Source organism: Botryllus schlosseri, chromosome 2 (genome assembly GCF_051294905.1).
Source record: "Botryllus schlosseri isolate E-star chromosome 2, Bs_hap1, whole genome shotgun sequence".
In the NCBI taxonomy this organism is placed as follows: Eukaryota; Metazoa; Chordata; class Ascidiacea; order Stolidobranchia; family Styelidae; genus Botryllus; species Botryllus schlosseri.
Window position 1 is genome coordinate 8,785,774 of NC_137237.1, and position 12,642 is coordinate 8,798,415.

Here is a 12,642-nt window from a genome sequence, read left to right on the forward strand (position 1 = left end):
CCCCCTCCCACCAGCCTGTGCTGTCTTACCACTACTTGTCAACGAGATTGGGGGATTGTTTGGTGAATCAGCGTTTGACGTCTGAAACCGCGCGAAAAATTTATATAATTCATGATTGAATTCGAAGGTGACTCGAGCCAAGTCAAGTCAATCGATTTTTGGAGGTGACTCGAGTCAAGTCAAGTCACGAGTCAAGTCACATTTCAAGTCAAGTTGCCTTTTCGAACTATGAGGCATGCTTATGTCAATGCATTTTGCTAGCTGTCTGAAATACAGATTGAGTGGCCATTGATTCTGAACCGATGAAAAAATATGAAGTTAAATATACACGCAAGAAGGCGCTGCATCGGTCACATATACGTAGAAATGCTAAACTACGTAAGTAATAGCATAGCCTCAGCTTATAGTTACCAGCCAAAATAGAGAATGGAGGAACGAATTGATAAGATGCAATACATCACCCATTTACAAGTTGATATGATATAATTCGAGCCTGTGCCAATGGTTGAGAACTATATAAACTATGTTCGAATTCAATTTCAATAAAACAAGAAGTTTGGCTCAGGTAATAACAGAGAACAGTAATAGACATTTTGCTATTTAATACTTTACTATGCTAGTTTACGACAGCGTAAACTGTAAGCTTCGATCACTTCGTTAGCGGTCAATTTATTACGGAGAGAACAATGGAGGCTCAGTAAAACGCACGATCACTGGATGATTGGTCGCTCTCACGCGTTACACCAGCGTTTCGCGAACAATCCGATAGCAAGATACAGTGATTTTTATGGACATCGATTGCTTGATGACTTGAAATTGACTCGTGAATTTTGCTTCGGGTCATGAGTCAATCCACATTTCTGATACGCCGAGTCAAGTCAAGTCAAGTCATTTTAGCAAAGTGACTCGAGTCAAGTCAAGTCATACGAATAAAGTGACTCGAGTCTGACTCGAGTCAAGTCATGACTCGAGTCATCCCAACACTGGTACATTGTACAAGTACAGTGCCCGACGTTGAATTAAGTTCTCAAATATTGATGCACCACTAGATTTTCAGTGCACTAATTTCGCTTTTGTTCCATTCGTTTGAAGGGTACACTTCTATACTCCACTAAAATTGATCGACGGCGGACGGACTGGTACCGAGCGCACCGATATCGAATTTGAAGCCTTTGGGTATAGTTGGTAAAAAGTGAATTTCTGTAGAAAAGATCGCGACATGCGCTCATTTCTGCAGTTACATCTGAACAAGTCGCACCATTTCAAGATTAAATTGGATTGTATGACTTGATTGAACGAGCGCAGTATCGGTATTAAAACATCACGTCACTTTTTCAATGCTGTATAATGTGTACGTGTACAATGTACAAATGTACAGTACATGCAATGACATGGAGTAAATTGAAATCTTTTCCGGATATGACGTCATCGACAGACGACACGAAGCTATTCTTACGTCACGGGACTTCGCATACCCCCACAAAATGATGGTTCCTTGCGACGGCTACAACCGAACCATAGTTCCGGAGCCGGAGCTGGAGCCGAAGCAGTGGTATCAATGAGCTCCGGAGCTAATTCATTATAGAAGAGAGCTCCGGAGCCGGAGCTGGACGAGTTTAAAATTTGCGACTGCTCCAAGGCCCTGGTCAGCATAAGGGCAGTCCTTTTCGGCCAAGGTTTTCTCGCTGCCGATCGTTCTAGTGCGTCGTGGCGCGGTAATGGCCGCCCCGAAATGCCCATTTCTATAAATAATGCGTGTTTATTCTTGGGCACGTGTACCTAATAATCATAATAAATGACAACATTAAATCGCGGGTGCGGCAGTTACGTTCCTGGTTGCGATCATACCCAAATGTGTCCTCGGAAGCGTTGCGCGGTATGATTACATTCGCCAGCACCTATATTTGTGGAAATGGATTTTCGACATCGACACGCGTTCATATCAAATTGAAGACGGGGGGGTTTCAAGATACGACCGCGTATTTCAAGAAATACAGTTGCATAATTCGCTTGGAAATGATATAGCCTATTTAAAAGTCAACTTAATTTCTACATAAATAATATGATGTAATTTTCAAGAAAGGTCATTTTGTTGCTGTTTATCACTAGCCTTCAGTTATCATTTGCACAAGACAGATGACGATTGCACGATAATTGAGCTAAATTTGAACTAAAACTTCGGGGGGTACGGGGGTTTGTGACGTTCCAAAAGGGGTCCTCGAAGACAAAAAGGTTGACCACTGGCCTATATTATGGTCGCTCCCGACATGCCCAGGCTGTTTCGCAATGAAGCCAAGTAGGCTACAGCAATCTCCATCAATTAAATGAAACGAAATAGTTGACTTAATATTGTTATTTTGGTTGTGTTCGCATATGCTAGCATTAGCAGTAATAAGCAGCGTATACGCAATACACATATACTGAATGCGTTGGGTATTCGACTTGCGGCTGGTAGTGTCGATTAATGGTGAATGGAATAGTTAACATTTTTCAAATATTTCCATGCCGGATAACATGAGTGCCGCGGGCATAGTCTACCTTCGAATAAAAAAGAATGCCCAGGCCTAACCTAAACAGTTAGCGGTTAACTTGTTTGAAGCCCAATAACATTGAATTGTTTATACAAGAACTAATTTTAGTTAAATGATAAAGCCGTATTGATATTGCCAATTACCGGCAGGGTTCTTACGAGACAGTTATCGGGAGTCATCCAGAGACCAAGTGTGTAGGTAACCACTGAACTTGCGGTGGTCGTCAGCGAAGCAAATGCGGCCATTAATGTTATTTATTTACTGTTGATTGCTAAACCATGGGCTGGACGTATGATATTGGTGGATCATTTCTTTGGTGTACTGTAAATACACTGTTCTTTTAGAACTTCTGGTGCGGGCCACATTGTATTAAACTGCGACAACGACGCTGGTTTATGGCTTGACAAATGGTCGATTGTTCGCTGATTGTTTCTGTTTTAACGCCTTATCTCTCCCGCCTCACGTAATCTGCTGCTTGATTTACGACAATATCCTTAAAAGTTGGTGGTGTTGCTTGATGTTATTGTTTGGCACCATATTCTAAATGGTATCACTTGTTCTGACTTGAATTTTATATCAACCGCAAGAAATTCTGAATTCAGCGGACTTCGCGGAATTTGCTATGTTTTATAGTTGACACGCATCTAGAGGCTGAAATCAATCTGATACACACCATGTATTTATATAAAATTTAATTCCGATCGATTCAGGGTTCTGATTAGCGTTTATCGGAAATACCTAATAATTCTCGATTACATCATGATATAATTTTCACTTACAGGGAATTTCGACATGCAACATTCTCGCAACCCGCAAAATGCGGCACCATTTTCAACAAAATTCCGGTAGTGCCATAAAACACTTTGAACACACCACCTTTGGAATTTCCGCGTGCTCCATATCGTCAATTTCCCGGTTAGGCAGTTTATGTACCGACTGTGATGATCGCGTATAAAAATTATAATTATGTGCAATCTAACACACTATTTTGGCCGTTTCAATTTGGGCTGTATTATAACTTGTTTACGGAGGATGAATCTATTGTCTGCTTACCAAGAATATAGTATAACCGAATTCCCGTCACTAAATTACTCGAAACACCTTCGTCGACGGTGTAATTGCCATAAATTTTAATATATTATAGTGCTCTGAGTAATTTTCCTCTTATGGGATGCATTGCTACTATAATCAATAATATCAAGATTTGAAAGGGCTGATGAAACCTCGATGCACAATCGTATATGAGATAGTAAATGGTTGACCGTAGCTCAGTGGTGGTGCGATTCTCGGTAACTAACTCACCAGAACACAGCCACTAGAAAACAAAGCCAGTGGCGGCCTTAAGCCCGAACAAATGGGCAAGGTTAAGAAAGAAGGGGTATCCAAATCATGGTGCGGTTCGATAGGCGGCAGTTAGGCAATGGTCCGCTGTGGCTGTGGCAATCCCACGCACTCTGCAGAAGACTCTCTATTTTGCAGGGCTCACAAACGCGGTGCCGGCGGGTTCCAGGGCGCCGTCAGGACCATATGGGTCGCGCGCGGTAACAGTAGCAAGTATTCAAATGGGTGCAGCACGAAATGGAGAAGGGTTCAATATAAATGTTGTTGAACGTGGGTCAGCCGACCCTGAGAAACATATGCTAACGCATTTTTCGATCTGCTCGACCAGTTGCTGCGATTTCATGCTTAATGCCAAAATGTAGTACAATACCATCCGATACTTTTCTGATCGAAATCAATTGTAGCCATTTTATAACGCCGCCGCGCACAAACCTTGCATTCAAAATTCTCATCTGATTCCAATAACAATAATAAACGTCGGTGGTATATTGAATAGGCTCAGCAGAACAATCTATGTGATTACTATTCAGCCGGGTTGAATACAATTGACCTGCAAACATACAGGTTAACCTGATTTTTAAGCAAGAATAAAAGTATTTTCCCCACGATAAGTATATTTCAATTTAAATGCTTTCTCCCCTCCCATATGGAGCCTCCAGTCTCGAAACCTTGATCAAACAGTTGCATTTCACAGCAATTACAACACTTAGCGGAAATGATATTTATGTATTTCTATGTAGTCAGGAGTCCTCGCGACCAACCGAAAACGCTTCTAATTATTCATTGTGTCAAATAGTTCACAGTTGTCAAACCTGACATTTTCGGTAACTATATAGGCGTAGGCTTATACCTATAGAAGGATTTTTCTTTCTTTCTCCATATATGAACGGTATGGAATAGGCATACTCAATTCTGCCCAGTCCCGATATTCAGTATAAGTATAATCCTGCCATATACGCGCAATAATATAATTGCGAAGAAAGCATATTACGAAACTATTATTATTAATCCCATTAGTTTTTCAATAATTAATTATTATATAGGCCTATTCGGGAAGATGACTTAAACCTTTTATCTAAAAGTCACATATTTACTATAGGCTGTCTCGGTGACTCGTCCATGTTTCTAAACTGTATGATTCGGCTATTATGCATACCTATCTCTGATGCCCAAGATTTCCATCCTCATCCCAATAGCTATAACTGTCATATATGATGCTGACTGCATATAAAATTCTTATATATTCATCGAACAAGTTGTCTTTAAATTACCATATGTTTAAAAACGGCACACATGGCTTACGCGTTCCGTATAAAATGTCCGAAGGATTTGAAGTCAGACGACATGAAATAGAGCAATCAATAAATAACGACAACTATTTTTAATAAGAATTTATACTCTCAGAAAATTCAGCATTCAAAATTCAAGCGTTTCTTATCAAATATATATATGAGTGATTTACGGAATAAATAGACTACAAAATTGCGCTGCTTTAAATTGAAATAAAGAATCGAAAAAAAAGCAATAGGAAATATTTATCGCAAAATGTGTATTGAAGATAGCGACTATTACGTCGACGTAATTTTAGCAACCTTGCTGTTTGGCTTGTGGGTCCGTGCATAACCGTCTGTCGACAACGGACAATTGGCGATGATATACTCCGATCAAATTCAGCAGGTCGCAGTTAAAATCACAATACGATCATCTCCAATCAGATCGCCGTGCATTAGATAAAGTCATGTGACTCTATTTTCATTCAGATGTCCGGCTCCTCATTCGGATCGTTCGAATATCGGAATGCTATAAACGCCGTTGTCAATGATCTCCCTGAGACGTCTGGCTAACATATGCCTCTCTTTCGTACCCGAATTTCTTCGGTAATTCGTTTTGTGGTTGACGTGCGCGAGAATTCGAGGATTATCCCCGAAACTGCGTTCGGGAAGGAACAAACTTGACATTCGGAGCTTTTCGGTTAGGCGCCCGTCGTGGCACATCTCCTCTCGGGTACTCTCCATGACCAACGGGGCCATACACTTTCCCGGGCGGTGCCATTCTCTGTACCGGCGCCACGGTTCAATAGCGGCGCACCCTTTCGGTATGTCAATAGGCACAATCTCCCTGCAAATTATAGGAATTGAGTTATCCTTGATGCAGACAAACATAATGATGAACCATAGCATACCGCCAGTTTACCACAAAATGGCGACGCACGCGGAATACTATTATACTACATGATACATCTGTTGTTACAAAAGTTCTCAAACGTAGAATATTGTTTGCTATAATAATACAATAGCAAATCCTTGAAACTCACAGCGGCGGGTTGTTGATCTCAATAAGATATATACCATACTCTTGTTTGTAAACTTTGCCTATGATTAACACGATTTCTCGATTCCCGGCACTCGGAAGCAATTACGTGTGAAACCAATCGTACTTCTGACTCAAGTGCATATGGAATTGATTGGTTCTTATAAACAACTTACACTTCGCAACAATATATGTTATCCGGTGCGTGGCATACGCATGCTCGGCAAGTGTCTTCGTCGAAGATGCGTTCCATTAATGCATAAGTCCTACCCTTGTGGTGGCACATGGGCTTTCCACGTGGCGACAGTATCAAATCTTCCTCTGTCAATTGAAAAACAGTTGAGTTATTATCCCAATTAAGCAATGCCATGAAAACTTGCAACTGTGTTTTCCTTTCCAAATCTAGTTTGGATTAATAGTCAAATTTATACAGAGAAGGTAAAGTACATGCAGCGTAATGTTAGCTAGGACCTTAACCGAACGCTTTATCATGAAAACAGGTCAATCCTGTTATCACAATCGCATGATATATTTGTAATATGACGGCCCTTATATTATTCGAGCATCGAGTAAAGCGAATTCGCCGTATTTAACAAATATTTTGTTTCGACCGTATTTACAGTAGCAAGCGGTATATAGCCTATGCATTAATTTTCGTAAATCGCAGTAGCATTGAGCAATTAGTGTCATCATACCTCGCCTGTTGAAAAAACATCGTCTTCTGCTGTGAATCTTCATTTCTATTGAACTGGTCATTTGCTTGATCTTTTTGTATCGACGACGGCCGATTGACGAATGAATGAACAGAGATAGGAGGCACAGTGTTAGATATTTCATCATTGCGGCCATATTTCGATTGTAGTAACAATTTCTAAGAGACCTGGAAATGTAATGGTAGGAATTCGAATATGATATGATATTACACGCTCTTGGTGATTCGCTCTAGCCGAAATGCATTCGTGAGTTTGGAATATGATGTGACGGGAACCATATATTATTCGAACTTCCGAATGATATCGGCACAATAAGTATATGACTAAGAGAAATTCCTCGTGTACTCGCCGCACACTACTATCATTGATGAGTTCCGTATCGCAAAATCCATGATATTTATGCTCAAGAAGAAAAGTGCGAGAAAAACTGTCAAAAATTAATATCTCACTTCTATTTTGATGGCGATGATGTAAGGCTTGATTGCTGGCCGTTCGATGTCACGGAATGAGTAAGTGAAAATAATGTACGCGTATCTTACTTGTTTTAATATTTATTTATACCATTTGCAGCGTGTTAGTCGTGAAAATTACTTATGCCCCAGATAATGGGCCTTTGTGAAATCCTTTATTCGACTGTTTGAACGGAAATTGTATTGCTTGACCTAAGTCTTGTATAGTTCTCCATGATAAATTTCTGTGTAATAAATGACGTGATGTAAACTAGGCACCGCGTCAGACCACCGTAACTGCTACTAACGCATTGTCGCAGCGCCACACGATCCGCGTCTATTGCATAAATAAAGATTTTAGCGGCGGTAAAATCATTTCGGATTATCACACGATTTTAGCCATTATGGGTAATATGATGGTTTGATTGAGATAAGGCGTATACGTAAACGGAGTATTGCAATTTTCTTCCACCACCTGTTTAGCTAGGCGGATAAGGCATGTTACACGTATATTTAACGTACAGGGACATATGAGGCTGACATTAAATGTAAACTATAGACCACAAACATATTCACGCCTAGATATATCGACAAGGCACGATTCAGTGTGTCAAGAAATCTGTAACGTTATTTGTTAATAAAGTATATTATTATTATTTGGAGAACTCGGTCGTGTGTTGTGTGTGTGTGTGTGTGTGTGCGTGTGTGTGTCAATGTCATGAAAACATTTGTCGTGAGCATCGATTCTGACACAGCGTCTATTCTCTCCCCGTGTGTATTTGCAAATAGTCACTAGATCGGATCCGTTTCCGATAGTGCACATAAAATGCCACTCTGACCCTATATACAGCTCGGCTTCACCCTCCATGAGTCACCTTTTATTATGCAAAATCCTAGAAACAGGGATTTATAGTTGGATTTTCGCCCTCCTAGAATACGATCTATACTGCGTTCGAATGTATAATATTGCGAAGATACGAGAAATACTTATGCATGTCACCTTACACTTCTATGCGAGTTCTTCAATTCAATTTGATGAATAAATGAATATTATACACGCGAGATATAATAAACTGAGTAGCTATATAGGTACACATGTCATGTCGTTGCAAATCGCATCTTGTGTTGCGACATTTTGACAGCATTTTCACGTGCAATAAATTTTCCAGTATTTGGGCACCGCCGAATAAAATTACTCCGCATCAGAAGTTTGATGGAAGAGTTGTAGGCACCGATGTAGTACTGCTGTTGTTTTGGTATTATGGTGTTTTGACTCCGTTGGTCATTCCCATCAGACCGCGATATTCTTTAATGTGATTACGTTGCAACATCGTGTATTTCTGACGTCACGTCAGTGCTTCACTATTATTACCCGCCCCCATCTCCAATTATAATCCCCGCTGCTTCTTTTGGAGTGGGAGATATTTCAAAAGGATTTTCACGGTTGCGTTCGTATCCGGGGCATTTGGATCTAGGGTTGAATGACTCGAGTCGAGTCAGTTTGTGTATTGACTCGACTTGAACCCGAGTCCTTAATGGGTATATTATGAGTCCGAGGCTTTCAATATCACCCACGAGAAGTGAATTGAACCTGACTTGAACTCGATGGTGAACAGTAAACACTATGACTTGGACTCGAAGTCCAGTCTTAACATTATGACTCTGCCTCGAGCCGTTGCTCCCTGACTTGGACTATAGGACTTGACTAGGTGGTGAATTGAAAATGTCTCGATTTGACCCGGGTCAAAACTATAAAAGTCAAATTGACTTGTGACTCGGAATCTTGTGACTTTTAGGAATTCAAATTATGTACTGCATTTGGTGATGATGTATGTCGATAATATAACAACGAATTTGTGTATTATTTGGAAAATCTAACGAACGATACCCATTACCAAATTGTGATATATATATTGTATCGGAAGAATGTATCCAAATCCAATTCCATATAAACAGTCTCAGTAAAGATCTTCACAATTTCTTGGGTGCAGTTTGGATTGTTCACACCATAGTGGTCGATTCGATTGATAATAATGCCGGTATTAGTCTTCCAGCCGCAATTTCGTACACAAACGTTCCATTGTGTTCATAATCATTTACGCATACCAGAAAATGGACGTTGTAATCGTCAATCTAAATATCGGTGTCGTAGTGATTTAAATTGAACTGACGCCGTGACTCCGTAAAGGTCTTAAGCGCAACTTTGCACGTAATCGCATGTTTAATTCTGTTATCACAGGAAACTTATGCTGGTAAAATCTCACGTAATAGCCTTGTGAGAATAAGTCTTCTCAAGTGCTGTCGCTTACGGCGTCAAGCCTTGCGCAACAGGAATAGACTTTTATGATATTTCAGCCTATAAATTTATAATATATACATCATACAACGGACGTCGGACATTCTGTAAACCACATCACGAGTCGAGTGACTGCCCAGTGCCCAAGTGTGAGTGTCCGATCTATCTGTTGTGTCTTTCATTTTCAGTACTGTCTTCGGTGCGAGGAGAATGACGTAAAAGGCATTCAGATTACACAAGGTGTGCGACCAATGAAGCCTGGTATTAGGCCATCAGGGTGATGAAGCAAAGAACCGTCAGAACAAACATAACTTTTCAATATACCGATATTATTCCTTCGATGATAAACTCCACCATGGTCTACTAAAACAGTAGGCCGTGAAGACTCGACCTATTAACTCCTAATGGCAAGGAATCAATAGTGTATGGGTGTAGTGTAGGCCTTCACACTATTGATTCAGAATCAGTATCAGTTTTTCAAAATTAGGCCTAGAACCATACAGTCATATTTATCTGTTTGGAATGTACAACCCGCTATATCGCATTTCCCCGAAGGAGTGGCATCTTCCGGTGGTGGCCCCTATAACATGCAATACATTCTATTTTAAATGCCAATGAATAAAATAATCTGCGCAAGCAGCACTCACCATATTTCATGCAACAAGAGCTAAGCTGTAACAACCAGCAACACTTATAATTCCAGGCCTACATGATCACTTTATTACCCGGCTCCTATAGCTTTATGTCTCAGCCTATTGAAATTTCGACCGGGTATATTGCTCAAGACATAGCCTTGATTTATCATGGACCAAATGGATCATTGCAGATATGAGCTCATGGCGTGACCACGCCAATTTGAAAATATTGGCTGAAAATAATTTTGAGAAATCCTGCGTACTAAATTTCTTTTTACCGTACCACACCTATTTGACTCTAAAAATGATTTTACGTCGTATGGACACATTGTTTATTGAATTTATGTTATAACTCTTTAGTTTTAGACAATCTATCTATAAATGTTTTTGTTTCAGTGTATTTAAGAACTCCAGTGAGAGAGCGATTAACTTCGAAAGATCGTGGAATTGTTACAACTCAATCGTATACGTTTTATGAGTTATATTTGGAAAAAAACTTTCGACTTCTCCCATTCCAACCCGTTGAATCTGAGAAATCACATTCTTTAGTAGATATCACAGATTATGTAAACAGAAATAAGTCTAAATCTTTCATCGATAACACAGCGGCCCGTGGTAAAAACTATTTTGAGAGAGCTGGGGCGTTACTGGCCAATGACCATGCCAACTGTGCAGTAGGTCGGCACGCAAATTGACAGTAGGACATGCGATATGTTTGTTTAGTGATTTGAAAAGACTGCATCAGTTTGAACTCTATATATTTGACTTTGAATGGTGCTACTTTCCTTTAGATTTCGTCATATTGTGACATTTGTGATTATGGCTGAGAATGTCTCCAATATTATCAAAACCGTTTCCTGTTATGAGGCCAGTGACAGGTGCAAGATGTAGAGAACCTTATTAGACAATGTTTTGCACGGTATACCGTTTATAATCGGACCATCGTCCCTAAATTGAACTGTGTATATTTTTCATGTGGGCAAAGAATGCTAAAAGGCAGGCACGTGCCAGATGCCATTTACGGTGTGATGGTGATATTCCGAGGTACAACTCTTTCCCTACTGTCGTACATTCCACAGAACAGTTGACGTATCACGTCAAACGCAATCGAAAACTTCTGGCACGGCTGAAATGAACCGACTGTGGAAGAATTTCCTTTCTGGTGGAAACCACTAGGATTTCCAGTCATGCGCATAATGTGATTGAGAATTTTTCGCGATAAAAATATATCAACACACTGGAGAAATACTATACAACCTGATATGATTGGTGTTACCGTCCATAATTGGCAATCGAAAATGAAGTAGTGTTTGGAAGGTGTCCGGTCAATACCAAGAATGCTATTACCGAGAATGCTTTTACCGAGTAGGACAATACCGAGAATGGACATTACCGAGAATGGACAATACCGAGAATGGACATTACCGAGAATGCAATCTATGCAATGTTGCCATGTTATGCATATGAGCAGGTCGTGTGTGTGCATCACGACGTTGCCACATTCGGTATCGATTCTCAGGTATATATTTCTCGACAACGTCCGTTACATTAAGCTAGATTCTTGGCATTGGCCATTCTCGGTAATGTCCGTTTTCGGTAATGTCCATTCTCGGTAATAACATTCTCGGTAATGTCCATCTCGGTAACAGCATTCTCGGTAATAGTATGGAACCGTTTGGAAAAGTTTCCTCGCGTGTCCTTATAATCCAGCTATAGTTGCGATGGCCAACGTTGCCGCACTTCGATACAATTCTGTAACACGGAGTGAAGTTATGTAATGTACAATGTTCTATGCTGAACGTTAGCTGTTGATTATTAATAACATTATTAGTCAATGGCGGTCTTTGAGCGAATACTGCATTTGGCTATTTGTACGAAAAAAGTAAACGAATTTGAATTGCCTCATCTTGGCGAATACTACGACGAAACATTTGAACGGATATTTTGGCTGCTGATGCTGTGTCTTGTCTCGGTAACGTGTATTTTTCAGGAATCTCGAGTCAATCCTAGGTCACGTTACAATTTTGCATCGTGTACATTAATGGGTATGGTATTAATTGTTGAACGGACGATGCCCTGTGTATATCTTCAACAGAGAGCAGCCGTGCAACTATTCGAAATATTTTCACAGGCGCCAAACAAGTTATGCATAATCTGGCAATGATCATTGATCCCGTATCTCTTTTTTAATCGCCAAGTTTCTTGGTGCAATTCTACATTAATCCACAGGAGGGCTAAAACTTCTATTTTTTCGCCATTTTCGGATCAGTCTAATCAGTCAGAAATTTTGAGTACGAAATTTTCCTGGTACCGACACAGACGAGCTGCCTATAAGTGATGCGTCCGGCCGTGTGTCTACACTCGACA

General features: G+C 40.3%; 1 protein-coding gene across 1 annotated transcript; it reads right to left on the minus strand.

Annotated features, from left to right (window-relative positions):
* Positions 1-5,094: 5,094 nt before the first annotated feature.
* On the minus strand, positions 5,095-7,258 carry LOC145433326 (uncharacterized). Its single transcript, XM_080310402.1, has 3 exons — positions 6,878-7,258; positions 6,359-6,503; positions 5,095-5,990 (listed from the first exon to the last, which is right to left on the minus strand). The coding sequence occupies exons 1-3, from the start codon at positions 7,029-7,031 to the stop codon at positions 5,645-5,647; spliced, it is 645 nt and encodes a 214-aa protein (XP_080166528.1). The 5' UTR covers positions 7,032-7,258; the 3' UTR covers positions 5,095-5,644.
* Between the last annotated feature and the right edge of the window lie 5,384 nt (positions 7,259-12,642).